Raw genomic sequence first — 14,924 nt, forward strand, 5'->3', positions numbered from 1 at the left:
GATGTTTGAGATGGCAAAAAAGAATTCAGACTCCCTGCAAGGATTTTCTGCCCTTCCTTCCTGTAAGGTGAATGGAGAGGTGTCCACCAGGATGCCCTGTTCTCTCTCTGTTGAATGAAAGGAGGAGCAGCATCTGGCCTGGTGCTACATTATGTCATTCTGTCCTGAACATGCATGCCAGCACAGCCACGCACAACGCCACTTTTATTCCTGTAATATAGGATTGGGATACAGGAATTTGAGTTTTGTTACCGACTTCTAGGAAGAGCAAAATCAGACATCAACGGAAAAGTCCCTTCCACTTCGCACCGCAGTGACTCTCCAGTGCCCCCACCACTTAGCTGAGCCAAGAAATGACAAATGCCAGCCTCTGTGTTCTGTTTACCAAAAAGGGCTTAATGGCAGAGAGTTATTGGGGTTATAACCTGATTACTCAGACCATCAGCACCACTACATGGAGAACAAGTTGTTTTTTGAGTCCAGTAGTGCTCCTTATCAAGGCCTATTTTGTAATAAAGCTATGGAAGGGGCATAACCACACACTGAGGGCAAAGTCTGGTGTATTTGAGAGCTTAGTGAAGTGATAGGAAAGAGATGATAACAAACAACCCCTTATCAGGCAACAGAGAAATTAAATTGGAGAGGTGCCCAAGGCACTAGCAACAGAATCAGTGTTCAGCATTTTATCTAACAACCTGGAATAGAAAACACTGGATGTTTCGGTGTTATTTCTGTTGACTTCAGGAACCTTTATAATGCCCAGATCAAGGGTAAAGGGCTGGGAAGTGCAACATCTGCTTATCTTCCGTGAAACCAGAACGTAATTCAGCCATGACTAAACTTGCCAATTTCACTGCACCTCTGACATGCAGAAAGCAAGCCAACCACAGTACCTCCAGGGTTTGCTGAGTCAGGAGTTAGGTGCATGGCCTCTTGCACTCAATGAGCTTATGTGTAGGAAGGAGAAAGAAATTCCAACTTCTGGAGCCTTCAGACAGCAGAACTGGGGTGAAACAGATTGCCTGAGAACAGCATGAGGGAGATCATGCATTACCTGCTAGGGTCACAAGCTTGTCTGGCTTGTTGCAGGCTGCCCACAGCTGCAGCTTGCCCAGCTCACAGCTGCGCAGCACACACCCTAAGGGTTAGGCCATCTTACTGAAATTCAGGCAAAGGCAGTGTATTTCTGGGAAAACACAGGTCAGTGAAAGGACCAGTTACACAGGACTGTGTTATTGCAGCAGACTGCTTTGTCCAATAGCCATAATTCCATTTTAAACCAGCCCTTAAAACCCAGTTGTCCTATTCTTCCAGAGCTGTACAGCATATGTTTTGTGCAAGGAAACAAAGTCACCTAGATTTTCAGTGGTAAGACTTTACACAAGGGTTCTTAAAAACTGCACTTATTTGGCAGTGAAATAGTTTGCTTTTCCCCACAATTGCTGCACAGCAGCAGTGTTGGGAATGACAGACAAGAAGTCCCTCACTTACCCATTTGGCTTCTGAAACCATTCATTTTGAGACTGTCACTGATTTATCTTGTGCAAGTTGTTTGCTTATTTTTTCCCCTCTATTAAGACTTCAAGATTACTTGCATACCCTTATTCTGCAGCTAGGAATCTGCAGAGGCAAGATGCATTTTTGAAGGCAAGATATTAGTAATCAAGTCTGTAATAACCGATTACAAAAAAATTGCATCAGGCAAGACAAGCATCAGGAGTTAAAAATCAAATGCAAGTAAATTGAAACAGATCAATATGATCATGTTGAAAAGAATTCCTTAAGCAAGCAAACATGGTACACAGTGACTTATGTGCCAGCAAACGAGAGGATGTTTTCATGGTAAGAAAAGTGAGGCTTAAAACAGCTGTTTTAACTGCAGATTTCTTTACAACCTTAAGCTACATCACATGTGGCATGTCTGATGTCTCTTGAAACTTCAGATTGGTCTACACTTGCAGTATGCTTAACAGAAATAAAGATAGCAGACAATCATTAGAAAGATTTTATTACAAAATTATTTCAGTATTAACAAACATGTAAAAGGCTTAAAACTACAGCTCTATTTCCAGAAATAAAAATTCAGTAAAGGCTGAAAGATGCATTTTATTTAGGCAGATAGCCCTTAAGTTTTTAATACTAAAAGAGACTCTAATACTAAAAGAGACTCCATAAGGTTTCCTAAAGTGCTACTCACGTCTGTCTTCATTGTATGTTCTGCATATACAACTTTGAAATTATACTTATCCAAAAAGCCCCTATTTGCAGCACTATTACAGACATTCATTTACAGCACTCACACACTTCAGATGATTTTTAAATAGACATTGCAGCTTCAAGCTGCAGTAGCTGAAGCTATGTTACAAATCTAGTCTATCACAGGATCATAAATCACATTCAAGCATTACTGAGTGCAAAGAGGTATTGTGTTTACTTAACAATAAGTATCTAGGCATATTTTTGTGACCTTATATTCAATACAAGGTCAGAGTATTCAAGTACATTACGGCAGTGAAAGCAGATTTTTCACATCTGTATTTTCTAGACAAAGATATTTCAGTTTTGTTATCCATTTCATTCACTGAGTGAGTGAAAACACTCCTGAAATTGTGACCTTTGGCAATTGCAGCTTATTCACTGGGTAAGAGTTGCCTCAGTGCAGTATTTAAGCCAATATGCTCAGTAATTATCACCATTACTTCTAAACTTCCCATTTGAAATAAATGAACAGAATAGTACTTTATTTTCCACTGAGAAATTTACCCCCAAAAAAGCTTTTAGAACACAAAAAGTAGATCTAGCTTTCTCTTACTGCTACTTAAAAAGCATTTGCTATTCACAGTAGACTGTGGAGTAGATTTCTGCCCAACAAATGCAGGTCTGCTTTAGAAAACTGTCATATCACTGAGCAGGATGCCTTAAATACTGTATTTGCAACTTCCTTCCAAGAAGGATTTACAGTTAAGATATTGATGCCAATTAGTCAATAACAATTCAAGTAACAGCCCTAATGAACCTTGCTGACTGTCCAGTTGAGAAATTTCCATTACTTTGAGTAAATTCCATTACTTATGAGAAGGGGAAAAAAATCCACAAAGGTGGGAAAGGTAGCAGCTTACTAAGAATGGACCATTTTCCTCAACATCTCTCTCCCACTGGCACTCCTCCTGTGGCAATTCCCCTTTTGTTGTTCATAAAAATTATCATAAAGGTTATCAGTGCTGTTGATATTTTCAGTCTCATTTCCTAAGACCTTTCCACTACAAAGAACAGTTCTTAGAACATCATTCTACTCCAACACCACTCTTCCTGAAAACCTAACAGATCTCAGCATCCATCACAGCTCTCAAGGTGTCAAGTCCCTGTATACTTTTAGACAGTGTGGTCCAATACATAGTTGACAAAGATGGTAGTAGACAAATTTTGGTTTAGTGCACTGAACCCACTGGTTATCTTACAGACTGACAAAAAAGAATCACAGGATAACAATTTAAATATGCAGTTTCCCATGTCATATCCATATAACACAGCATCATCAAAACCTTTCATTTCAACTTACACATCTGACTTCAGTTCCTGGAAAATCCTAACTAACTTGGCACATACTTTCATGAGCACTGAGATATAGGCAAGATGTAACTCAGCCTCATGGCTGTTAATACCAAGTTGCTTCATTAAAATCTCTCTTCTTAGTTACCTTATGCGCAGAGCCTTGCTTCACTAACTTTTCCATCAACAGCTTGAAGAAACACAAAATGAAGTGTAACTCAGAGCAAGGCATCATTTAAGAATGATTACTGGAATATCGGGTTGCTTCTTTTGTTAAGACGTGACTTCCTTACATGTGGAAAACACTTCTTACTTACCAGGGCTCCCTCCCTCCTTCCCAGTCAGGGTCTATTTGGATGATGTTTATAACATGGCAGTTTTATAGCAAGGTGAAAGGATATTTTCCAGATGTTCTAAATGCAGCTTTTAATACAGGTACATCTATCTACCTGAGAAGTTCTATAAAATGAGCTGCTGATATCTACTCTAGGAGAAAAATGTATACCATCTTATTGATGTATTTATCAGTATCAAAATTCAAGCATTAGACAGGACTCAGATTGCACACCTCTACCACGTAAAGCCTTTGATCATAACAAAGATAGCCTGAGTTTCCTCTACACACATATCCCTTCTTTAAAGACATATATGCACTTCTATTTTCTTCAGCCTGAAGTTCACAGCAAGATTTTACATTTAATGTATGCAGCCTAGGCTGTAATATTTTTAGCTTCTTCCTCTTCTGCCAGTCCTGCAACAGAAGAGTTTGCCTGTTTGGAGGTTGATGAGTACTTCCAAACACTAGTCTCTAATAAGCCAGCTTGATCCCCTTGGATGCCTTTGATATCCACTTCCCTTCAGAGAGCTGCGGTCTGCTTTGGGCCTTTACTTGGGATGCACCAGTCATCTGCCTCTGAAGTTGCTTGGTAATGTTTGGAAGCAGATTTATTAAAAACTGGAAGTTTTTCTACTGATTCTGTTGATAGGGCCTAAAAAGAAATAGAAATTACACTGAGAAAATTCATGCAGTATACATCAAGGCTTAATAAAGTGACACCACAAAATAAATTTACAAAACATTTCTGTAACAGTTGTAGCAGTTAACCTACTCTAGTACCTAAGTTCACAATCTAAGTTTTGCAGGACGAATGCGTAACATCGATCATGTTTATGTATTTGTGTAGCCCATAAAAGGGCTGTTTTCAAAATAACCCTGAAGGCACCAGAAAAGAAATACACAGAATTACAGGGAAACTTCAAGATGTGATCTTTTCCTACCTACATATCCTGCAGCTAAGGGCTTATTCAGACTCTTTCATGATTAGTTAATTCTGACAAGAAAGTCTACGTAAAGAACAAACAGTAATGGAAACAGTATCTGCTACTAACATCTTCTCATTTCCATTATTTCATTTTACCCTTGTACCATCTATTCGATAAACCAGGAGATACCAAATCTATCTAAGAGGAATCTCTGAATTTGATTTCAAGCTCTCATCAGTAGTTATTCAAGATACAGCTAAGTATCTTGAACAACAAAAATAAAGCAACAGCTGGTTTAAACATACTGGAATTTCTTTAAATAATAAGTTTTCCTATTCAGAGAATTCATTTACCTTTAATATGATATTGAAGTAGTCACTTCACTGCATTAACAGTGGTTACCAATATTTATTTAGTTTTGCACAATCAAAACGTACCTTCAAGTAGATAATAGCATCTGTTCCATAGCCACATATGGAGTAAAGATTTAAGTCTCCTTGGAAGTATTTGGCATATAGACGGGAAATTGGCAAGCCATATCCAAAGCCAGCCTAAAAAGTACGTACCAAATGAATTGTGTTAGCTCTTATGACTTAGAAATAAATAGCCAAAAATTTTCAGAGACCCTAGACTTCAGAAATCCTTTGTACTTTCTCTTATTAGAAGATATCTTTAATCAGTTTCATATAAAAATTGACTATTAAAAAAAACTCCATCAAAGAGGGAAAACATAGATATACTCAAGTCTTACTTTAATGCATTACACTTCTGTGTTTTCCTTGTCCAGTTTTCACTAGCACAGCTTGATTAGTGTAAGTTTTTTTTACTAGTGAATAACTAAATGTATCCCATTGTGCTTGCCTCTGTAAAGGCAGCACTTCTAATAAGTCTGGTGACTGAGTGGGAGTGACAATCAAGTAAATTATTGTCATTGGAGTAGAAGAAAAATCAGATTAGGTTGGAATATTTGTCTTTGTTTATACCTTTAAAGGCATATTCATTGAGCTAGATATTAAATTTATTTCATAGAACGTTAATTCTAATCTATGAGGCTCAATCTTGGCATACCCTACAAAGCAGTAGGGTAGACATAGCGTTCATTATTATTAACCTGCCCAATAGTTACAGCAAGTTCAGCATTGAAATCATCTTACAAGAGGAGTTTGTCGACCATCATCCATCCTTGGTCTTGGTGCTGTGGAATACATGTAGCTAAACAGCTGCTCAATTTTCCTTACTGGAACACCACCTCCTCTGTCAGAGATCTGATTTAAAGAAAAATAAAGTTAACTAGGATCGTGTACTAAACCCAATATTTAAAGTACTGGTATTTAACAAATCCTTCCAACAATAATAAATGCTATTTGTTTCACAGAATATTACTTTTCACTAATATTTTCAATTAGATAATTGCTCTAGATGTATGCTATCAACAGAAAGCTCATACGTATTATCTTTTATCTGTTGTCACAGAATTTGTGATAAGTTCTAATGGAATTTGCTGCAGCACATGCAATCATACGGATTATGTTAAGGCCATATAGTAGATGGCCAATGAGATACCTTAATGGCCAGGTCTTCTTGTCCCAGAACAACTGTTATTTCAACTGGAGAGAGGGAAGGACTGTTCTCTTGAAATTCAACTGTTGCCCTCATTGAATTCTATGGAAATGAAGATTGCCATTATCAGTGTTGAATCTACGCATTAAAATCAAATTAACTTAATATTTCTACTATGTCAAAGAAGTTAAGCACAGTTACCACCAATTACTACCAGCTTTGAGAAGCACTTTGCAACTTATATGACATAAGGAGAGCAGGAGCTTTCACACCTAGAAACAACTCTACGTTTTGAAAGATTAGGTTTTTTTGCCAACATCTAGCCAGGCAAATCCAAGTTAAATAAACTCACACCCTTTGAAATCAGTATGCTTGTGGGGGGAAAACTGAGTTCAGTAGTCACTACAGACTGCCAGAACTCAGCATCCCATATTGGCAGGACATTAGTTCAGCCCTATTTACTGCTTCAAAATGCATTACTTAACCCATAGCAAAACTGCTCTATGGTTGTCACAACCCCATGTACCATTTACTTCCTCTCTCTACCATATCCTGTCCCAGTTGCTACCACCATGTGAAAGTGTCCAAATATTTTCCTAGAAACTGCTCCATAGAGTAAATTTTTATAAATCCCATTGTTCCATGCAAAAACTCCACTTCATTCAAGTCTAGCTAGAGAATAATATTGAAGCTCCTACTCAGAAAACTGAAGAAAAAAGCAATATATACTGACATACCTTAAAGAGCTCAAAAAGCATGTGAAAAAGATGAGATGGAACATAGACAATGTTAATTGGCTCTCCTGGAAGTTTTCCTAGAGGAAGAGAAAGACAAGTAGGACTTATGAGAGGGATAGCTCTGTTTGTCTTTGGTACTGCATCCAAATTTTACAATAAGCAAGTTATTCACTAAAACAAACAAGAAAATATCTAAATTTTGGGTGTTTCCTCCCAACTGAACAATTTTGTTTAGGTAATAATTATCACCAGCTTAGTAATCATTAATTCCATTCCACATGCAAAGGATTTTAGAGGTTAAGACACCTGCTCAAGATACCACATGTTGGCAGCTTAGACAAAAACCTGCGTTCTTCAGTCAGTAGATGGATTTCTCCTACCCCAGATACACAGCTCCTCTCAGCAACTTATTTTATTTTTAAGTACAGACTAGCCTTGTACTCAAATTTGTAAATATAGCCTCGGGAAATCTCATGTTTAAGACACAGTGACATCTGACACAAGAGCTTAAGTGAGGTGATTGTAACAAAGTGCAGAAGAAATACCACAAGACAAGTCAAATGATCTGTACCACCACGGCTACAGAAGTGAGAGCCTTTTCATTCATTAAAGGCATTGATTTGGCTACAATAAGTAGTAAGACATAAGCCCTCTTCTTACCATTTACTTGATTAAGCTTCAGTTCTGGAGATGTTAAATAGTACTGGTCACATAGCATCTTGGAACTTTGAAAAGCATCTGAAATATTTATTTAAATAAAGCAAGTGAAATGGAGCATTACGTATTGTTGAACATTCTAATGCATGGCAACATACAAATTCTGTGATAGCTGCTAAGGTGATACAGGCTATAAATCTTTGCTTTACAGGGCATGATAATGCTGCATCCACTGTGTGCACTAAAACTGAGACTAAACAGGACATTACAGCAGCACAGGCAAGTTTTCAGCACAATTTGGTGATTCTGTACAACAGATGCATCTGGTGTATTATATATGATTAGGTAGTGCTGATTCCAACACTACAGATGATTTTTTCACTCCTACCATATCTGACAATTGCTAGACCTGCTACTTTTTTTTTTTTTTTTAACTGTTACCTTATATATTATATCCTACAAAAACCTCATGTTCTGATAGACTGTTTTCAGCTATTTCAACAAAAAATCTCAACTTCTTACACTACACACACTGCCTACCCAAACTATCTGCAACCAAATACTGATATGTTAAAGACATCAGAACACTTACCATTCACTACCTCAACAACATCACAGCAAGGATCAATACTTCCAATGTGCCTCGGGTGACCTGATCTGGATTTATCATCAAAAAGAAGGGCTGTTTTGGATGAAAACAAATACTGTACTTAATCACATTTGCCATACCACAGAACAAATTACATTAAGAGTATGATCTCAGCAGTCAATCATATCAGTACTGTTTATGCCTTTTTAGATTTAAAAAGGCAATCTACTGGTAGCAGATTTTTGTGCAGTTCAAGATGTAAAGGCTTTTAAAATGCAAAAGAAGCACTTCATCTTCCACATGAGACTTTACTTTCTAGACTACAGACTAGCTGTAAGTTCTCCCACTGCTTTAGTTCAGACAGTCTATCTTTTCAGTGTCTCACAAAGTCATCTGAAACAGATCTCTCTCTGACAGCTCTAAGCTGTGCTTACATTCAGTTGTTTTTCATTTGGTTGAAGACAGAAGTTGGAACTAGAGGATATTTAAGGTCCCTCCCAACCCAAACTGTTCCATGATTCTATAAAGTCTTTCCACAGATGAGCATTTCTACTTACTGTGTTGGTTCATTAGCATCCGGGTGGAAATGCGGCTCATGTAAAAACGATCCAAAAAGTACTGAATGTTTTGATTGGTGACAGGATCTACTTTAAACATATCTTTGTATTCAATTACTCCTTGAGCCATTGTAGGGACTACATCATGATGTCTGTTTCGAACTCTAATTAATGTATCTATAAATCTAGATCAAAAAAGTTTTATTAGAACATCACTCTAAGAGTGCATGAAAGCAAGTAGAAAGTTATTACCCAATCCAGTTATAAACCCAAGCACAAATAACTGAGTCTTAATATGGTTTCTTATTCCTTCTTTTTGAAATTAACTCCTCACTGACTTAGAATTCTGAGTTTGATATTTTAATATAATCTGCATAATCATTATCCACTTCAAATTTGTGGCATTTTTATTCATTCATAATAGTTTGCATAGAGGGGGATGCAGTTTGCATGAAGGGTTAAGAGACCCCTAGCTGACATCTTAGAAAGAAGCTGGGATTTGACATGAGATAATTTTCGTTGATCTTTTTGTCGTGATAGTTTGAGGGGCAGTATGCCCCAGAAACTAAGCTACGTAAGGCCTTTTATGAGAAGTATTGCTTAACTTAATCAGATACTTCTACCAATTTGCTCTGTGCTCAGCACTTCATACTAGATTATCAACTTCAGCTCAGGACAACGGTCATTCTGAAGTGACTACATTGTGAGAAATCAAATGTATGCTCAGAAGGTCGATAAAATAAACTGAAAGCTTACTCAGATAAGACTTTTTGGTCATCTGGGCTTTTCTGATGGAACTCAACCAGCTCCATTAGACTTTGGATGTACCTATTGAAAACACAGAAGAAACATGCCATCAGTTGATTTTTATTAGTATGAACAAGATGATCAGTGTCTTGTTCAAGTCATAACTCTTAACAAGTTAGTTAGAAATCCAAAGTATCTTCAGAACAAAGCTCCACCTAAGTACAGGAACACAGACAGTCACTTCTGCCTGAATCCTAGAAGTCACACAAGCCTTCTTGTGCTTGTCACCCAGAAAGAAATTTAAAACATCACCACGATAACATTGATTTCTCTTATAATTCAAGATGGTAAGATAGGCATTTCAAAAATAAGATCATAATTAGGAAAGTACCTGAGCAAAAGTTTTTCCAGGTCTGATCACCTTTGACACAAGCTAAGTACTTAATCCTCTTTGTGAGTGACATCTGACAGCCTTGACGCATATTGCAAAGGCACAACTGTAGTTTATTAGATTAAGAACAGTTTCTGGATCTTACTCTAATACTTTTGCTCTTTATGCAAGTGCTGCAATTGTGCCAGTAGAACAAGGTTAATTCTGATCCAATCACTGCCCACTACAGAGTGGACGTTAACTGAATGATAAACACCTCACAAGCCAAGGCAATTTGTTACAGAACGGAAGTCCTGTTAGCAATCCCATCAGTGAGAGACCCAAACAAGAATACAGCTTGATCTTCCAGTTCTGTGTGCTCTGCTCTGTTTTCACATGGCATGCAGACTCACTCCCTTCTTGCTTGTTAAGAAGTAAAAGCAAGTTTTCCTTGCCACATTAAATTGTTAGCTGAAGAGATGTTTTTTTTTAATTTAACTTTTGCATGCTAGTCAAGGACAAGGTAAAACAGCTTGCAATTCAGCTTTGATGAATAAACTGCATTCCCTGTGTATTTTGTTACTGTCTTCCCATTACTCAAACACATCAATGACAACTAAGCTGTTGAAGCAGTGTTATTTTGCAGGCTCAGTCCAGGTCATTTTCACTTACCAGCTTTTCACTAACTGCACTGATGGGGTGCTTAGCAATTTATCAGGAAGGAGCTCTATTTCTCTCAGTATGTTCGCAAACCTCACAGGGAGCTCTTGTCTCAAGAATGCAAAGGAAGTCCTTTCACATCCATTAGTCGAGCCTGTAAAACAAATCCAAGAACAGCATGTCGGAACTATTTTTCTCCAATATACAAGTACAAACTGCCACCTTTCCCCAGACTTCAGGACTACACTGACTGCAAAGGAGCATGTGATCAGCGGCCAGTTCTCTTATGTGCATACACACGTGCTGCGTTTATGTGACAGTAAGACATAGCCCGTTCCATGCTTGTGCATTTCCTATTTTGACGGAGGGAAATCGTGGCGACGCTGTAATCCTCCCGAAGCAGCTCTCCAGCCTTCGTAAACAATTCGGTCCGATCGTGCCACGTGAGTAGCACAGCTCACCGCTGCCAACTCCCTAATCGGATCTGAGTACAGCCTGTTCGCTCCCTCAGAACAAACCTAATGACTCCTTAATAACGTGCGCCGCGGAACGCGAAAACATCCATCAGCCCATTAACTACTGCCTCCCACATCCCATTACCACCCCCAAACTGAGTCGCAGCGCTGCCCACCTCCCCTCCGCAGGGCCAGCACAGCCGAGGGGGGACAGCCCGGGTCACCCTCAGCTCGCCCCGAATCCCCCACCGCCCCGGGCTGACCGCCGGCCCCGGAGCTCTCACCGAAGTCCAGCAGCTGCTTGATGGAGAGCGGGGAGGGGGAGAAGCGGGAGAACTGCTCCACCTCCCGCGGCAAGCGGCTGCTGCGGGCGCTGCCGGCCCCGGCCCCAGTCAGGGGGACAGCGGTACGCAGGGCGATGCGGGCGGCCTTCATGGCTGCAGATGTGGCGGTCGGGGGATGCCCGGTCGGTCGGTCGGTGAGGCGCTGGCTGCCAGGAGGGTTCTCGCTGCCCCTCCGCCTATGGGAGCACCTTCACGTGCCGCCTCTATTTACACCCGCGGGGGGCGGCGCTCCGCAGGCTCCGCCCCGCCCCGCCGACGGAACGTTCCTCTCCCGGGGCTTGCTTCCATTGCACGTCCCGTCCCGTTCGCGGTGGCACGTCGCCAGGCTCGCGGGGAAGCGTCAGTGCCACCGGCTGCCCCGCGCCCTGGCGCCGCGCCGTGCCCGCTGACCTTGGTGACAGGGCAATGTCAGCGCCTTGCGGCCTGAGAACCGAGAGCTCCGCGCTGCCCGTTGCCCGCTCGGGGCAGCCCGTCGCGCCGCCGTGGCCGCTGAGGGGCTGCGAAGCTCGGGGGCCTGCCGAGCGTCCCCTGCCTGTGCCCTGCCTGGATGCGCTCCCTCGGGCTAAAAGCGGGCCTTGTTACCAGCTCCAGCTGCACTGCCAACTCTGAAGCACGCTGGTGCTAACCGTTATCCAAAAATGAAAATACGGAAACGTTTGCAGGCTCTGCCTTGCAGTCAGCCTAGTGGATGCTACCATGGAATTACGATAAGTCTGGGATCGATGCACTGAAGCGCAAAGGGAGCAAAATTCGATCTTAACCCCACGATTCAGTGTCTGACGTGTAGGTCAGCATCGTGACCGGGATTAATTGTGGCCAAATCTCTGCAGACAGCTGCTTTGGTGACGCACTGCTCCCAAAGCTCCACGTAACCCTTACTTTTCCTAGAGCTGACCCGTTAATTGGTTAACTGCTCTCTCACTGTTAGCAGTCTTCCAGGGTTGCAGATGGGCTGGGAAAAGTCTGCACACCTCTTCAGTGATCTTTGATCTCCAACCTGATCGGCATTTTTCTAAGTTAAGGCTGTAACATTATAGGCAGTTTTAATAATGTAACCTTCAGCAGAGGGGTTCCTGGCACCTCAAATCTTAGCATGTAACAATGAAACAATGATACAACAATCTGGTTTTAATACTTGAATATAACTTAGTCCAATTTTTATATACAAACGTTTATATACACTCTTACATACATCTATACACAAATATATATACTTTTTCATGAGAAGGAAGATAATTACCTAAAAAGAACTCCATATACTTTAACATGCAGGGGAAAACACTTAGCTTATTATTTTTTGAACCTTTATCTCATTTTGTCTTCCTGGTCATTACGTCTGCTTTCTCTTCTACCTGTTCTTTTATTATTTTATTGCTCCCAATAGGGTAATTATTCTGTTATTTTTTCCATCAGATGGATCAGATTTTTACCACAGTGACAGAATGTTGGCATATGAAAATGTGTACTGAAGCAAAATGGAGCAAAATCATGACAAACATAACCTTTTTGATTTTTCTGGTGTTTGCCAGAAGTTGAAAATTTGGCAAGGGACGTTGGGGTTTGCTTTCGTCTGTTTAACTTCATTTACCTGCACGTTGCAGATGACTCATGAAATTGAAAATAACCTAGAAAGTGGTTTCAGTTACAGAATATGAATGTGGCAGCTTTTGTTTTCTTTTAGGCTCTTCCTGGAGCTACTAATGAAAGGGAAGCAAGAATTTCAAGGATGACACTTTGCAATCAAATTTGAATCAAGAAAGTTCTCTGCACTGGGACGTTATTCTAGTTTATAAGGTCATTGTTTCTGTTTCTATTGAGATATTTTATTTTAATCTGCTGGTGAGCTGACTGTGGCTAATATAAATAACTTGAATTACCTCTGTAAGTAGGCTTATTACAGACTCTATTCTGAATAGAAAAATGTTTACTGGAAACAATTTCTGTTGCTTACAGTTTTTCATTACAGAATGTTTTTTCCCCCTCTTTTCCTTGTAGTCAAATGCAGGAAATATAGGAAACATTGCCTTCTCCAACTGTTGAGAGTGCAAGGCTCCAGAAATTCAAAACTTGGGTGTTTCTCAAAACAACACAGACTTCTACAAGAATTTTATATACTTGCAGCCCTTTTACTAAGAGTTCTATTACTCTGGAGGAAGTGTGTCTCCTTTATAACACAAATTTGCTTCTTGCTCTTCATATGAGAGATGATGTAACAAAGTGCATTCTGAGCAACATGATTTTCCATTTGTATAAACAGAAGTGAAGTATTTGGGACACAGTTGTTAAGGATGTCCTGAATGCTAATTTTTATGTGAGAAGGTAGCACTAAATCAGGATTCATTATCAGTCAAACTGCATGTGAATACCAGGCCGGGAAAATTAAACCACTTGAAGTAACTTCCCAAGCTGTCCTAACTACAGTAATGCCATTTCCCCCTCATCTTGAAGCCCCAGTGCACACAACAAAATGCTGATGTTAGAGAAAATGGTTTTGATAGTGAAGAACAGTGTCAGGATCTGAACTGCAGCATTTATCTGATACAATCTAATTTCTGTCATTTTGGTATCTTAATTTTCCTCTTCTGAACTACCCTGAGACATGTTTTGAAAAGGTAATGATAATGCTCTCAGTTGCTCAATCACAGTAATGTTTTGCTGGCTATCTTTAAGAAAATGGAGCTGTGTTAACATTTTATTATTATTATTTTGCACAACAGACATCCATAACAGTCAAATGATGGAAGCCTGGGTTCCTGTCCATTTGTCCCCTAAATGTCATCCATCACAGTTAGCTATCTCTCTCCTCGATGTTACTAGTACCGTCGTGGGTGCCAATGACACAGTGTGCTTTATTTAGGTCAGAGCAGCTCTCCCAGCTAGCCAGAATACGTGACAGGAGCTCGTGTTGCTGAGATCTAATAGAAGGCGTCTTGGCTGATTTAGCCCTACCTGTTCCTCTGTGGGAACACAAATGTAAGGCAGCTAACCCACCTGCCAATGAGCACTAGAGACATAATGCACTGCACTGGAGTGAGACCTCTCTCCTGACCAGCCAGAACATGGGTGATGGCAACTGGCAGGGTTGCTGCACTCTAGCAGAATGAATTTTGGCTGAATTTCACCTGCTCTTTCCTCAGCGTGGATCAAAACTCCAATCTCTCCTCCCTAAACCATCTGCCAGTTTGCACAAAGTTTGTGAGAAATTATCTATTCAAATTAGGCTGAAATGGGCCGGTAGTTAGGGTGGATGGCTTGGCAAATAGGTGAGCAGGCAATACTGAAGTTCTTTCCCTTAGGAAATCGGACTAACCTCCCCACACATCTACTAGGGACAAAGCACACTTCTGATTCAACATTTCTAAGTAAGGACAAACAATGACCTAGAATGAGCAGTGCGTCGGGCTGGAAATAGTGCCACCAGGAAGTTTTGAACATC

The 14,924-nt window shown here is 40.3% G+C and overlaps 1 protein-coding gene across 1 annotated transcript; it reads right to left on the reverse strand.

Annotated features, from left to right (window-relative positions):
- Positions 1 to 1,991: 1,991 nt before the first annotated feature.
- On the reverse strand, positions 1,992 to 11,681 carry PDK4 (pyruvate dehydrogenase kinase 4). The gene is made up of 11 exons (XM_010712550.4): positions 11,429 to 11,681; positions 10,702 to 10,843; positions 9,669 to 9,740; positions 8,913 to 9,097; positions 8,359 to 8,448; positions 7,770 to 7,847; positions 7,110 to 7,186; positions 6,376 to 6,474; positions 5,967 to 6,077; positions 5,250 to 5,363; positions 1,992 to 4,538 (listed from the first exon to the last, which is right to left on the reverse strand). Exons 1-11 carry the CDS (start codon positions 11,577 to 11,579, stop codon positions 4,407 to 4,409), a joined length of 1,251 nt encoding a protein of 416 aa, XP_010710852.2. The 5' UTR covers positions 11,580 to 11,681; the 3' UTR covers positions 1,992 to 4,406.
- Positions 11,682 to 14,924: the final 3,243 nt, after the last annotated feature.

This window comes from Meleagris gallopavo, chromosome 6 (assembly GCF_905368555.1).
Source record: "Meleagris gallopavo chromosome 6, MGAL_WU_HG_1.1, whole genome shotgun sequence".
Lineage (NCBI taxonomy): Eukaryota > Metazoa > Chordata > Aves > Galliformes > Phasianidae > Meleagris > Meleagris gallopavo.